The sequence below is a fragment of the Hyperolius riggenbachi genome, chromosome 6 (assembly GCF_040937935.1).
Source record: "Hyperolius riggenbachi isolate aHypRig1 chromosome 6, aHypRig1.pri, whole genome shotgun sequence".
Classification (NCBI taxonomy): Eukaryota; Metazoa; Chordata; class Amphibia; order Anura; family Hyperoliidae; genus Hyperolius; species Hyperolius riggenbachi.
In genome coordinates this window covers 24,151,774-24,166,307 of record NC_090651.1, presented here as the reverse complement: position 1 = coordinate 24,166,307, position 14,534 = coordinate 24,151,774, and the positions used below count along the sequence as shown (strand labels likewise).

At 45.2% G+C, this 14,534-nt stretch overlaps 1 protein-coding gene across 2 annotated transcripts in view; it reads right to left on the bottom strand.

The window, feature by feature from the left end:
• Positions 1–14,534, bottom strand: part of LOC137520730 (F-box only protein 2-like) — a 142,736-nt gene that overhangs the window by 14,947 nt on the left and 113,255 nt on the right. For both annotated transcript variants that reach the window (XM_068239030.1, XM_068239029.1), the window contains exon 3: positions 6,582–6,708. In XM_068239030.1, the coding sequence (XP_068095131.1) occupies positions 6,582–6,708 (127 nt within the window). The remainder of the gene's footprint in view (positions 1–6,581; positions 6,709–14,534) is intronic.

Genomic DNA, 14,534 nt, shown 5'->3' with positions numbered 1-14,534 from the left:
TAGGAGGTACTTTAGCTTCCAATATGGTTTGCATGCAAAGTATATTATACTGGACACTTGCGCCACGGTGAGGCAGACCTCCGGGCAAGTGACCTAACCTAAATTTAAAACCTCGGGAGCAGCTATGCAAAACCATGCATGCAAACCATATTGGAAGCTAAAGTACTTCCTAGTTTAATAAATGTTAGCACTTGTCTTGGATGCAGGGCATGCATTTTTCAGTCTGGCAGAGGCGGTGTTTGCCTGTGCGATTAACCATTCAATTGCAACATGTGTTTAGGGATGCGCAGCCTTTCCCCCCCACCTTTCCTTTACTTTATATGCTGTGTTTAGTCAATATATCCTTGACACCCACTAGGCTCCAAGCACCTGCGTAGGTTGCCTGGTGGATGATCCTGCTCTGGTGGTTCTATATAGTGCACAAGTGCAGGCAACTATGATGATCGTAATCAACAAATTACGATTTTGCTAAATTTCACGTAAATTTTTGCAATTACGCTTATACGTAATTACGATTTGCAAATTCAGTTTATTTCGTGTAGTCATTAGTAATTTTGCATAAAATTTCGTGAAACCTTGCGTAATTTCTTTCCAACTTTAGCAGTGAATAGCAAAGCCCCCATACATGCTATTGTCACCAAAATTGCTACATATGTTAAGGAGAATCGTCGGTACAAGTCAAAAATTTTTTTAGCAAAAAAGACCTTGTAGTTTTTGAGAAACTCAATTTTAAAAATGCAAGTAAAAAATGGTTTTTAAACTTAGAAAAAAACATTTTTCTTTGCAATTTTAAAATCGAGTTTCTCAAAAACTACAAGGTCTTTTTGTGACTTATACCCACTATTCTGCTTAACATATTTAGCAATTTTGGTAGCAATAGCATGTATGGGGGCTTTGCTATTGACCTTTAAAGTCGGTACAAAATTATGCGAAATTTCCCGAAAATTACGCAAAATTTTGAAATACTAGTATTACTTACAAAAATTATTTACAATTTTCTCTGAAATTTCGCATTATGACTACGATGCGTAATTGCAAATTTCGATGCAAAATTTTTGATATGCGAAATTTTGGCCCACCACTGCAGGGAACATAATGCTATGCTGCGATTTGGCTCTATATAGTGTGCAAGTGCAGGGAACGTAATGCTAAGATCAGTGGCACGTGATCTATTCTGAGGTGCCCCGGATGTCCCCCAGGCAGAGTCAGCTGTGGTGCCTCATTGGCAGGCATACTGGGAGCTGTGGTGCCTCAATCGGGGTATGCTGGCTGGGTGCTGTGGTGCTACTATGGGTTCATGCTGGGTGCTGTGGTGCCTTTATGGTGGCATGCAGGGAGCTGTGGTTATTCTATGGGGGCATGCTGGGAGTTGTGGTGCCTCAATGGGAGGCCCATGGGAGCATAGGAGGGAATGCTATGGGGAAACTATGCCACTAGAAGGTCAGGGAGTGCTATGGGGAAACTGCCAAATAACCTTGCGGCAGGCCAGCCCGCCCAGCAGGAAGCCAGACCAGCCAGTACAGAAGCCAGGTAACTCTGCCTAGTTATGTTTAAGTGAACTGCCTACTTATGTTATATGCTGCATTTTTTGTATTAATGGAGAGGGGGGCTTAATCCAACATTTTGCTGGACAGGCCTACTTAGACTGCTGTTAAGTTCATGTAAATGTGGCTCCACCTATGACCACACCCACATTCTGGTGTGTGGCCACACCCATTTTCTGGTTGGAGTGCCCAAAAGTGCCCTGGATCTCTTGAGATCCTAGCAACGCCCCTGCTATGCTGTAATGTGGCTCTAGATAGTGTTCAAGTGCAGGGAACATAATGCTATGCTGTGATGATACATGTTTTCATTATAAGCACTTTTATTGACCTGAAGAAGTGGTCCGAGACCCGCATTGTGCATGAAGAAGTACCTGTTCCATTAGTTATTCGTTTTTCTTTTAGAGAAGGTAAGAAATTACACTTCTCACCCATATAGTAGCTTTAGTTGTCTATCATCAAGGGCGCCTCCGCCCTCCACCAGTGGTTTTTTTAGCACCACTTGATATTGAGCATTGGATGAACACCCCGCCTAACACTGACCATTGGATGGACACGCCCCTGACACTGAGCACTACATCAACACCATGCCTAACACTGATCATTGGATGGACACGCCCCTGACAATGAGCACTGTATTGACACACCCCTGACACTAAGCACTGCATGGACACTCCGCCTAACATTGACCGTTGGATGGACACGCCCCTGACACTGAGAACTGTATGGACACACCCATGACACTGAGCACTGTATGGACATGCCTCTGACACTGAGCACTGTATGGTGGACACCCCACATGACAATGAACTTTGGATGGAGATGCCCCTGACACTGAGCACTACATGGACACCCTGCCTAGCACTGAGCATTGGATGGACACGCCCCTGACACTGAGCACTGCATTGACACACCCTGGGCCCTGACACTAAGCACTACATGGACACCCCTCCTTACACTGAGCACTCTATGGAGACAACCTGCCTCACACTGAGCACTGCATTGACACACCCTGGGCCCTGACACAGTGACACTAAGCACTACATGGACACCCCTCCTTGCACTGAGCACTGTATGGAGACAACTTGCCTCACACTGAGCACTGCATGGACACTAGAGTTGAGCCGAAATTTTCGTAATTTCGCATTACTATAATTACGCATGCGAAATTTGCGATTACGATGCGAAATTAGCGTAGCGAAATTGCCATTAAAATCGTAATTGAAAATACCGTAAGCGTAATTTTCAACGCGAAATTTCGCGTTTCGTTCATGCCGTAATTTCGCATTAAACGCTACCGTAATTTCGCATTAAACCGTAACGCTCCATATAATATAAAAAAGCCGCCGACTTTAAGGGTTAATAGCAAAGCCCCCTTAAATGCTAAGAGCCTCAAATTTGGAGAATATATTAAGGAGATCAGGAGGAATAAGAGGAAACATTTTTTTTTTCAAAAAGACCTTATAGTTTTTGAGAAAATCGATGTTAAAGTTTCAAAGTAAAAATGTATACATTTAAAAACCCGCCGACTTTAACGGTTAATAGCAAAGCCTGCTTAAAGTTTAGGAACACCAAATTCCTAGGGTATATTAAGGGGATCAGTGGGAATAAGAGGAACAAATTTTTTTCAAAAAGACCTTATAGTTTTTGAGAAAATCGATTTTTAAGTTTCAAGGGCAAAAATGTCTTTTAAATGTGGAAAATGTCAGTTTTTTTTGCACAGGTAACAATAGTGTATTATTTTCATAGATTCCCCCAAGTGGGAAGAGTTTTACTTACTTCGTTCTGAGTGTGGGAAATATAAAAAAAAAACGACGTGGGGTCCCCCCTCCCAGACCTCTTTAACCCCTTGTCTCCCATGCAGGCTGGGATAGCCAGAATGCGGAGCACCGGCCGCGTGGGGCTCCGCACCCTGACTATACCAGCCCGCATGGTCCATGGATTGGGGGGTCTCGGAAGGGGAGGGGCAGCCAAGCTTTCCCCTCCCCCTCCGAGCCCTTGTCCAATCCAAGGACAAGGGGCTCTTCTCCACCTCCGATGGGCGGTGGAGGTGGAGGCCGCGATTTCCTGGGTGGGGGGTTCATGGTGGAATCTGGGAGTCCCCTTTAAAAAGGGGTCCCCCAGATGCCCACCCCCCCTCCCAGGAAAAATGAGTATAGAGGTACTTGTACCCCTTACCCATTTCCTTTAAGAGTTAAAAGTAAATAAACACACAAACACATAGAAAAAGTATTTTAATTGAACAAAAAACATAACCACGAAAAAAGTCCTTTAATATTCTTAATTAACCATTAATACTTACCTGTCCCTTTAAATAAATGATCCCACGCAATATCCTCGGAAATGTTCTATCAGTTACAATGTAACAAAGTTATTACAATGTAACAACTTTGTTACATTGTAACTACGCCGCACCCGACGTCACTCGCCGCTCAGCCGCCGCATACACTTACGCGTCCTTGCAGGACGCTAAGTCCCCGCCGGCTCTCGCTGTCCACCCCGCCCACATCTGTCACCCACATGTCACCCACATGTGGGTGACATGTGGGTGACATGTGGGAGAGGCGGGGAGGGCAGCGGAGCCGGCGGGGACTTAGCGTCCTGCACGGAGTCCGAACCCGACAGAGCTCTGAGCTATATAGCTCAGAGCTCTGAGAAGCATCTTTGTATTTTGGCTCCAAGGAGCCCCATTGGTCCTTAGCAGACAAATGGGGTTCCTTCAAATCAGAAGGAACCCCATTGGTCTGCTAAGGACCAATGGGGCTCCTTGGAGCCCAAATACAAAGATGCTTAGAGAGCTCTGAGCTATATAGCTCAGAGCTCTGTCGGGTCCGTGCGGCGGGTGAGCGGCGAGTGACGTCGGGTGCGGCGTAGTTACAATGTAACAAAGTTGTTACATTGTAATAACTTTGTTACATTGTAACTGATAGAACATTTCCGAGGATATTGCGTGGGATCATTTATTTAAAGGGACAGGTAAGTATTAATGGTTAATTAAGAATATTAAAGGACTTTTTTCGTGGTTATGTTTTTTGTTCAATTAAAATACTTTTTCTATGTGTTTGTGTGTTTATTTACTTTTAACTCTTAAAGGAAATGGGTAAGGGGTACAAGTACCTCTATACTCATTTCTCCTGGGAGGGGGGGTGGGCATCTGGGGGACCCCTTTTTAAAGGGGACTCCCAGATTCCACCATGAACCCCCCACCCAGGAAATCGCGGCCTCCACCTCCACCGCCCATCGGAGGTGGAGAAGAGCCCCTTGTCCTTGGATTGGACAAGGGCTCGGAGGGGGAGGGGAAAGCTTGGCTGCCCCTCCCCTTCCGAGACCCCCCAATCCATGGACCATGCGGGCTGGTATAGTCAGGGTGCGGAGCCCCACGCGGCCGGTGCTCCGCATTCTGGCTATCCCAGCCTGCATGGGGGACAAGGGGTTAAAGAGGTCTGGGAGGGGGGACCCCACGTCGTTTTTTTTTTATATTTCCCACACTCAGAACGAAGTAAGTAAAACTCTTCCCACTTGGGGGAATCTATGAAAATAATACACTATTGTTACCTGTGCAAAAAAAACTGACATTTTCCGCATTTAAAAGACATTTTTGCCCTTGAAACTTAAAAATCGATTTTCTCAAAAACTATAAGGTCTTTTTGAAAAAAAAAATTTTCCTCTTATTCCCACTGATCCCCTTAATATACCCTAGGAATTTGGTGTTCCTAAACCTTAAGCAAGCTTTGCTATTAACCGTTAAAGTCGGCGGGTTTTTAAATGTATACATTTTTACTTTGAAACTTTAACATCGATTTTCTCAAAAACTATAAGGTCTTTTTGAAAAAAAAAATGTTCCTCTTATTCCTCCTGATTTTAATATATTCTCCAAATTTGAGACTCTTAGCATTTAAGGGGGCTTTGCTATTAACCCTTAAAGTCGGCGGCTTTTTTATATTATACGGAGCGTTACGGATTAACGCGAAATTACGGTAGCGTTTAATGCGAAATTACAGCATGAACAAATAACCATTGTAATGCGAAAATTACGCGAAAATTACGCTTACGCGAAATTTCGCGAAATCCTTCTTCATTACGATTATGTACTTACGGCCATAATCGTAATTACACTAATTACGCGAAATTTCGCGAAATCGTAATTAGGTCATTACGCTCATCTCTAATGGACACACCACCTGACACTGAGCACTGCATGGACACACCACCTGACACTGAGCACTGCATGGACACACCACCTGACACTGAGCATTGGATGGAGGTAGATGCACTGCATGTTACATGTGAATTGAGCAGTCTGGGACACGCCCCCGGCTTTAATCTGTATTAGATCAATATTCCACCTATGGCTAGTGATGATCCTAATCAACAAATTACGATGTCGCTAAATTTCACGTAAATTTTCGCAATTACGCATATACGTAATTATGATTTGCAAATTCAATTGATTTTGTGTAGTCAGTCATTTTGCATAAAATTTCGCTAAATTTTGCATAATTTCTTGCTAATTTTAGCAGTGAATAGCAACGCCCCCATACAATAATTTTGCAAAAAAGACCTTATAATTTGAGAAAGGTTTTTAAACGTAGAAAAATGGCAGGTTAAAAACCATGTTTTCTTTGCATTTTTAAAATCGAGTTTCTCAAAAACTACAAGGTCTTTTTGTAAATTCTTTTTGTGACATATACCTACAATTCTGCTTAACGTATGTAGCAATTTTGGTGACAATAGCATGTATGGGGCTTTGCTATTAACCTCTATAGTCGGCACAAAATTATGTGAAAAATTAAGCGAAATTTTGAAATACTACTATTACATACAAAATGAATTACGATTTTCTCTGAAATTTCGCATTATGATTAAGATGTGTAATTGCGAATTTCGAATATATGAAATTTCGGCCCACCACTGCCTATGGGGGCTTTCTGTTTCCGGGGATACCCAGGATTTTTTTTTTTACTCTAAATTGAAAAGTTGTAACTGTAGGCTGTACTAAAACATTTACAGAGAAATAAGGACCACAGACGAGAAACTCACCCAAAGGAGGAAACAAAGTACTTTGCGACTTCATTATTAGGAAAGGGGGATCCACAGGGACCATGGATCGATTCAGTGCGCCAACCGTCACCCCCACACACCACATCTTCCCAGAATAGCAGATCATCTATAACAGACAAATAATATCCGGTATGAGGAAACGTGCGCCAACCACCAGGCGATGCCACCGACAGGAGAAATGCTGTGGGGTGGGGTTGCCCTGTTACTGATAGTCCTCAGAGGAGCTCACATAGTCTAATGTCCCACCATATCATTATTATTATCATCATCATCATGTATAGACAGTCATCTTGCTGAATGTCCTCAGTGGAGCTTACAATCTATTCCTACCATAGCCATAATTTAACCAAATAAAGTGAATGGGAACCGCATTTTAAAAAATGAGACAGATACTTACCCAAGGAGAGGGAAGGCTCTGGGTCCTATAGAGCCTTCCGGCTTCTCTCCTGGTCCCCTCGTTCCAGTGCTGGCTCGCCTGATAGCAGTATTTGACTAAATTAGTCAAATACTGCTTTACCCGGCCGAAGGAGGCTTCAGAAGTCTTCAGGGAGCCCGAGTGCTCCTGAAGAAGGGCGGCCCTGTACTGCGCCTGCGCAAGCATGCTCTCTTGCACGCTCACGCCTCTGCAGTGTGGAGCCGCACGTCTTCGGGAGGACACGGCTCCTGAAGACTTCCAAATACCCTTTCGGTGGGGGATTGAAAGGGGGGGGGGGAGCCAGCACAGGATAGAGAGAGCACCGAGAGAGGAGACGGAAGGCTCTATACAACCCAGAGCCTTCCCTCTCCTTAGGTAAATATTTGCTTCATTTTTTTTAAATGCGGTTCCCATTCACTTTAAGCCTTTTGGACATAGCTGCTACGTCCAAAAGGCTGCTGCCGCGCTGCTGCACGGTCCCGCAGATGATCGAGCGCGCTCCCGATTGCTCCTGTGCTGCCATCCGTTAGTCGGGAGATCAATGAATGTGAACGCAGTTCCCATTCATTGATCTAAGTCCCCATTAGAAAGACTGATGGCTTCTATGAGAGACCACAAGTTTTCTAAAGAAATTTTTTTTTTTACATTTTCCCTTCACTTCTTGCAAGTGTGAGCACTCGCCTACAGGACGAAAAAAAATGACTGGTGCCATCTTGTGGTCAAATAGTAAAACTACATCTACATACTTTTTTTTTTTTTAATAAATACATAATCAATTACATTTAAAATTAAAGCGGTTGAAAACCCGGACATAATATTCAATAAAAACATGTTTTCCTACTTTTTATATACCATACGGTTATCATATTTGCGTTTGTGTATAAGTATTATTATTCATTTATAAGTTATAGCTTCCCAAAAGTACAGTTTTTTGCTTTGTGAGCTGACTTTGCATTTTATTAATAATTGCTTTTATTCATTCATTAATTCAGGCAGACATGGTTTGACTCTTTGTCTGTGTCTGGGAGCTCCTGCACAGTCAGAGAATGTGTCACATTCCTTACTTGATACATTTAAGTAAACACAAGATAAAAACATTCCGATGCGGCAGCTCTGCTGGCAGGTAAGCTTCTCAAGCCTTTGTTTAACCCTTTGAATGATGTTCTAGTAAAAAAAAATTGCTGGTTGTATATAATATGCTGTGAATAATCTATTAGAGTAAAGAAGAAATTCTGGGTTATATTCCGATTTAACTGTTTACCTCCCAAACTCCCCAAAAAATACCCAAATAAAATTTAATACAAAAAAAAAAAATTACAATTAAAAAAAACAAACATAGTTGCCTAAGGGTCTGAATTTTTTTTTAACATGCATGTCAAGAGGGTATATTACTATTATTTTTTAAATTATAAGCTTGTAAATAGTGATGGATGCAAAACGGAAAAATTCAAATAATAAATAAATAAAAATAAATTAAATATTGGCGCTGTACATTGTGATAGGGACGTAATTTAAATGGTGTAATAACCAGGAAAAATGGGCAAATAAAATATGGGGGTTTTAATTATGGTAGCATGTATTTTAAAGCTAAATTTAATGTACATTTTTGCAATTTCACCTATAAGTAATTATGATTTGTACATTTAATTGATTTTGTATAGTCGCATAAAATTTCACATAATTTTCTCTTAATTTCAGTGAATAACAAAGCCCCATACATGCTATTGAAACCAAAATTGCTACATATGTGAAGGAGAATAGTGGGAATTTTCAAAAAAAAAAACAAAAAAAAAACCTTGTAGTTTGAGAAAATTGACTTTAAAAATGCAGCACGGTGGCTTAGTGGTTAGTGTTGTTGCCTTGCAGCACTGGGTCCCTGGTTCAAATCCCAGCCAGGTTAATATCTGCAAGGTTTGTATGTTCTTCCCGTATCTGTGTGGGTTTCCTAACACATCCCAAAAATGTACAGATAAGTTAATTGGCTTCCCCCTAAGATTGGCCCTAGACTATGATACATACACTACATGATACATACATAGACATGACTATGTAGGGATTATATTGTGAGCCCCTCTGAGGGACAGTTAGTGACAAGGCAATATATACTCTGTACAGCGCTGTGGAAGATGTCTGTGCTATATAAATAATAATAAATCAGAAAAATTACAATTTAAAAACCATTTTTCTTTGCAATTTTAATTCAATTTTCTTTCTACTTGCTGTTCAGTACCTGCAACGAGAATCTATTATGGTTGGAGGGCAAGTCTGCCATTGTGACCAAGGGTACTGGCCGGGGAATCGTTGCTGGTGTGATTCCGGTTCGGAGTTGTAGCCTAACAAACGGCTACCACCACACATCCAGGCAAGGAGGGCAGCAGGCATGCCCGCCCCGAGGTAGTGACCAAAAATAACAATACAGGAGGACTCAGGAGGACTTTTGAGGCCCTAATGTAATGAATCAACTTTAAATCCTTTAATGAGAATCAGTTATGGAGGGCAAGTCTGATGGTGCCTTCACTGTGACTCACCAGGTTGGTCTCCGGCGTGAAGTAAAATTGATAAATAAAATGGCCACCTGTAAGCCATTTTGCCACACTCCCTTTGTTCTATACAGCTACTCGTATAAGACTGGTTCTCTTCTTTCACATGGTTTCATGGGTTTCAGTGGCGGACACAGGCAGCAGTGGGCCCCTGTGCAAAATATCAATTGTGGGCCCCCCTGACCTGCGCCGCGGCAAAAAATGGGTGTGGCTATAACCTGCAGCGCGTAGCGCCGCGGCAAAAAATAGGCGTGGCAATGACCAGATAAGGGCGGAGCTAACTATAATTTAAAGTGATCCCGGGGTGAGAGTGATATGGAGGCTGCCATATTTATTTCCTTTTAAACAATACTAGTTGCCTGGCGGCCCTGCTGATCTATTTGGCTGCAGTAATAAACTGAATTACACCAGCAACAAGCATGCAGCTTAATCTTCTCAGTTCTGACAATATTGTCAGAAACCCCTGACCTGCTGCATGCTTGTTCAGGGTCTATGGTTGAAAGAATAAGAGGCAGAGGACCAGAACGGCAACCAGGCAACTGGTATTGCTTAAAAGGAGAGAAATATGGCAGCCTCAATATTATTCTCACCTCAGGTTCCCTTGAAAAGTGCAACGCAAAGACAGTGGGCCCAAGTTTTGGTGACCCTTTCCCCAGAAAATTCACATAATTGTGCAGGTTTTCTCAAGAAAATACACGTAATGTGAGCAGAAAATACATTCAATCATGTCGGCAGATTTGCCCAGAAAATACATTCAATCATGTCGGCAGATATGCCCAGAAAATACGTGCAATGATGTCGGCAGATATGCCCAGAAAATACGTGCAATGATGTCGGCAGATATGCCCAGAAAATACGTGCAATGATGTCGGCAGATATGCCCAGAAAATACGTGCAATGATGTCGGCAGATATGCCCAGAAAATACGTGCAATGATGTCGGCAGATATGCCCAGAAAATACGTGCAATGATGTCGGCAGATATGCCCAGAAAATACCTGCAATGATGTCGGCAGATATGCCCAGAAAATACCTGCAATCATGTCAGCAGATTTGCCCAGAAAATACGTGCAATCATGTCGGCAGATTTGCCCAGAAAACACATGCAATCATGTAGCAAATTTGCCCAGAACATACATGCAATCATGTGGCAGACCTGCCCAGAACATACACCTGCTAAAATAAATAATAAAAAAAAACATTTACTCACCTGCAGCAGCAGACCTCCTGTCCCAGCCTCCATCCGGCGCGCAGCTCCCATGGGTGGTTGGGTGGATAGGTAGCCTGGTGGGTAGGTAGGTAGGCAGCCAGGTGGGTAGGTAGGTAGCCCTTAGCCGGGTGGGTAAGTAGCCTGGTGGGTGGCTGGGTAGCCGGGTGGGTGGGTAGCCTGGTGGGTGGCTGGGTAGGCGGGTGGGTAGGTAGCCTGGTGGGTGGGTAGGTGGGTGGTTAGGTAGCTGGGTGGGTGGGTGGGTAGGTAGCCTGGTGGGTCTTTAGGTAGGTAGCCTGGTGGGTTGGTAGGTAGCCGGGTGGGTAGGTAGGTAGGTAGCCTGGTGGGTGGGTAGGTAGCCGGGTGGGTGTGTAGGTAGCCGGGTGGGTGGTTAGGTAGCCGGGTAGGTAGCCGGGTGGGTGGTTAGGTAGCCGGGTGGGTAGGTAGCCGGGTGGGTAGGTAGGTAGCCGTGGTAGGTAGCCGGGTGGGTGTGTAGGTATCCGGGTGGGTAGGTAGGTGGGTGGGTAGGTAGCCGGGTAGGTAGGTAACCGGCAGGGTGGTTAGGTAGCCGGGTGGGTAGCTAGGTAGCCGGGTGGGTAGGTAGCCGGATGGGTAGCTAGGTAGCCGGGTGGGTAGGTAGCCGGGTGGGTGGTTAGGTAGCCGGGTGGGTGGTTAGGTAGCCGGGTGGGTGGTTAGGTATCCAGGTGGGTAGGTAGCCGGGTGGGTGGGTGGGTAGGTAGCCGGGTAGGTAGGTAGCCAGCAGGGTGGTTAGGTAGCCGGGTGGGTAGCTAGGTAGCCGGGTGGGTAGGTAGCCGGCAGGGTGGTTAGGTAGCCGGGTGGGTAGGTAGCCGGGTGGGTGGGTAGGTAGCCGGGTAGGTAGCCGGGTGGGTGGTTAGGTAGCGGGGTAGGTAGCCGGGTGGGTGGGTAGGTAGCCGGGTGGGTGGTTAGGTAGCGGGGTAGGGAGCCGGCAGGGTGGTTAGGTAGCCGGGTGGGTAGCTAGGTAGCCGGGTGGGTGGGTAGGTAGCCGGCAGGGTGGTTAGGTAGCCGGGTAGGTAGCCGGGTGGGTGGTTAGGTAGCGGGGTAGGTAGCCGGCAGGGTGGTTAGGTAGCCGGGTGGGTAGCTAGGTAGCCGGGTGGGTGGGTAGGTAGCCGGCAGGGTGGTTAGGTAGCCGGGTAGGTAGCCGGGTGGGTGGTTAGGTAGCGGGGTAGGTAGCCGGGTGGGTGGTTAGGTAGCGGGGTAGGTAGCCGGGTGGGTGGGTAAGGTAGCCGGGTGGGTAGCTATCCGGGTGGGGGGCCCGACTCCTATCCTCCCTCACTCACCTCGGGGCCCCCCCTCCCGGTATGCGCGGCGGCCGGCGGGAGAGCAGAAAATACAGGAAGTCTCCGGCCGGGGCTGCAGCAGACGCTAGAGGCAGCTGCTGCTTAGTTTCCGATATGTCTCCAAGTTGGAGACCAAGCGGCAGCTGCAGCCCCGGCCGGAGACTTCCTGTATTTTCCGCTCTCCCGCCCCATGAGGGGGGGGGGGCCCGAGGTGAGGGGGGGGGAGGACAGGAGTCGGGGCCCCCAGGTTAAAAAAAAAAAAGATTAAAAAAAAAAAAAAAAACACCTGCTATACTTAATGGGCCCCTGAAGCAGCGGAACTTCAGGGGCCCTCGAGCGGCGGCACGGCCTGCACGGCCGTATGTCCGCCACTGATGGGTTTGGAATGTGCTACTAGGGATGATTTGTCTGTCTTGTAGATAAGGATGGCGCTGTGTGAATCTCACCAGTCAAACTAGCCTTAAATTAAACAAGCTACGGATGAAACATATACCTCTAATAATAATTAACGACTGACTGATCTCATCCACTTAAATATTAATATGTATTCATGTATTCATTTATGCTATATTCTGTATTCCAATAGTTAACTTAGAGATTTTGTGAGGATCCAATCAGGTTATTGGTAGGAGGAATGATTGTAATGTGTAATTTGGAGTATATAACTTCTGTTCCGAGCCTTCCTCGGCAGACAATATTTTGTCTCCTGTACAGTAAATAAACCAATACTTTACTTCCAAGACATCGATTTGTGGTATTTCACAACAGTTTGGCGAGCAAGCAGCCAGGAGGGTCCAGCCTGACACCCGATGCCTATCTGGTCCAGCGAACTGGGGACAAGCTACCAGTGTGAATGTGCACAAGAGGTAAGCAGATACCTTGCACTTAGCTAAAATCTGTCACACTTGGTGCTGTACCTGGAGCGCAATTGCCAGAGAAGGTTTGGTTGTAAGGTGGCACTCCGAACCAGTCTGGAAGTAAACTATTGTAAAATTTGGATATCCTCACTAGTATATGTAGTTTAACTGGCTATATAATTTAGTGGGAAGAACTTGTAAATATGGCAATCCTCACTATCTGTGAATAGTGGGAAGAGACGTCTGTAGGAAATCTGGAAATCCTCACTTATGTGCTGCCTGTATACTGTGCAGCCTCTGCACTTGATCCTAGTCTTCTCTGAGCAGTCCCTTGTACTGCATAGCTGAGGTGAGGCTGGGATTGATTGCACCTCAGTTTGCTTTAGTTTATGGTCACCAATAGAGATGGGCCGAACGGTTCCAGGCGAACTTTGGGTGGTTCGCGTTCGCCTGCGAAGGCAAACTTTCCCAGAATTTCGATTCGCCCCATAATGCTCTATTGAGCAGAACTTTGACCCTCTACATCACAGTCAGCAGGCACATTGTTAACAATCAGACTGCACTCACGCCTGGAGCCCCACCCCCCCTTATAAAAGGCAAGGTCCTTGTGCCTCACTCGTCTGCCTACACTAATTAGTTAAGGGACAGCTGCTACCCACACTCTGCTAGGCAGAGTTTAATTAGGCTTTTGTATATTACTCACTACCTCCACCCTCCTACCGGAGGGAGGAGGGTCTCATCTAGCCAGAGAATTATAGTATTTCAAAAGCCAGTTTACATACCATGGCTGGGATTTGAACCCAGGTCTCACTGTGTGGTGGGCAAGTCACCCTAACTGCTGTACCACAACAGTACTAACTGAAGCTGGCCTAGCATTTACCATGTATGCTCAATGCAATAGAAACATTAGGTTGCTTAAAGGGAACCTTAACTGAGAGTAATATGGATGTTTCCTGTAAACAATACCAGTTGCCTGGCAGTCCAGCTGATCTCTGTGACTGCAATAGTGGCTGAATCACACCCTGAAACAAGCATGTAGCTAATCCAGTCTGACTTCAGTCAGAGCACCTGATCTGCATGCTTGTTCAGGGGCTGTGGCTAAAAGTATTAGAGACACAGGATCAGCAGGCGATTCAGGCAACTGGTATTATTTTAAAAGAAAAAATCCATATCCTTCTCAGTTTAGGTTCCCTTTAAGGATTTGTAGCATAAAAACCAACTCACATTGGCTGGGAATTGAACCCAGGTCTCACTGTGTGGTGGGCAAGTACCCTAACTGCTGTACCATAACAGTACTAACTGAAGCTAGCCTAGCATTTACCATTTACTATTTATGCTCAATCCAAGAGAAAAATTAGACAAGACAAATAACATTTATATCATGCTTTTCTCCTGGCAGACTCAAAGCACCAGAGCTGCAGCCACTAGGGCACACTCTATAGGCAGTAGCAGTGTTAGGAAGACTTGCCTAAGGTCTCCTACTGAATAGGTGCTGGCTTACTGAACAGACAGATCCTAGATTCGAATCCTGGTCTCCTGTGTCAGAGGCAGACCCCTTAAACATTACACCATCCAGACATTGCTTAAGGATTTGT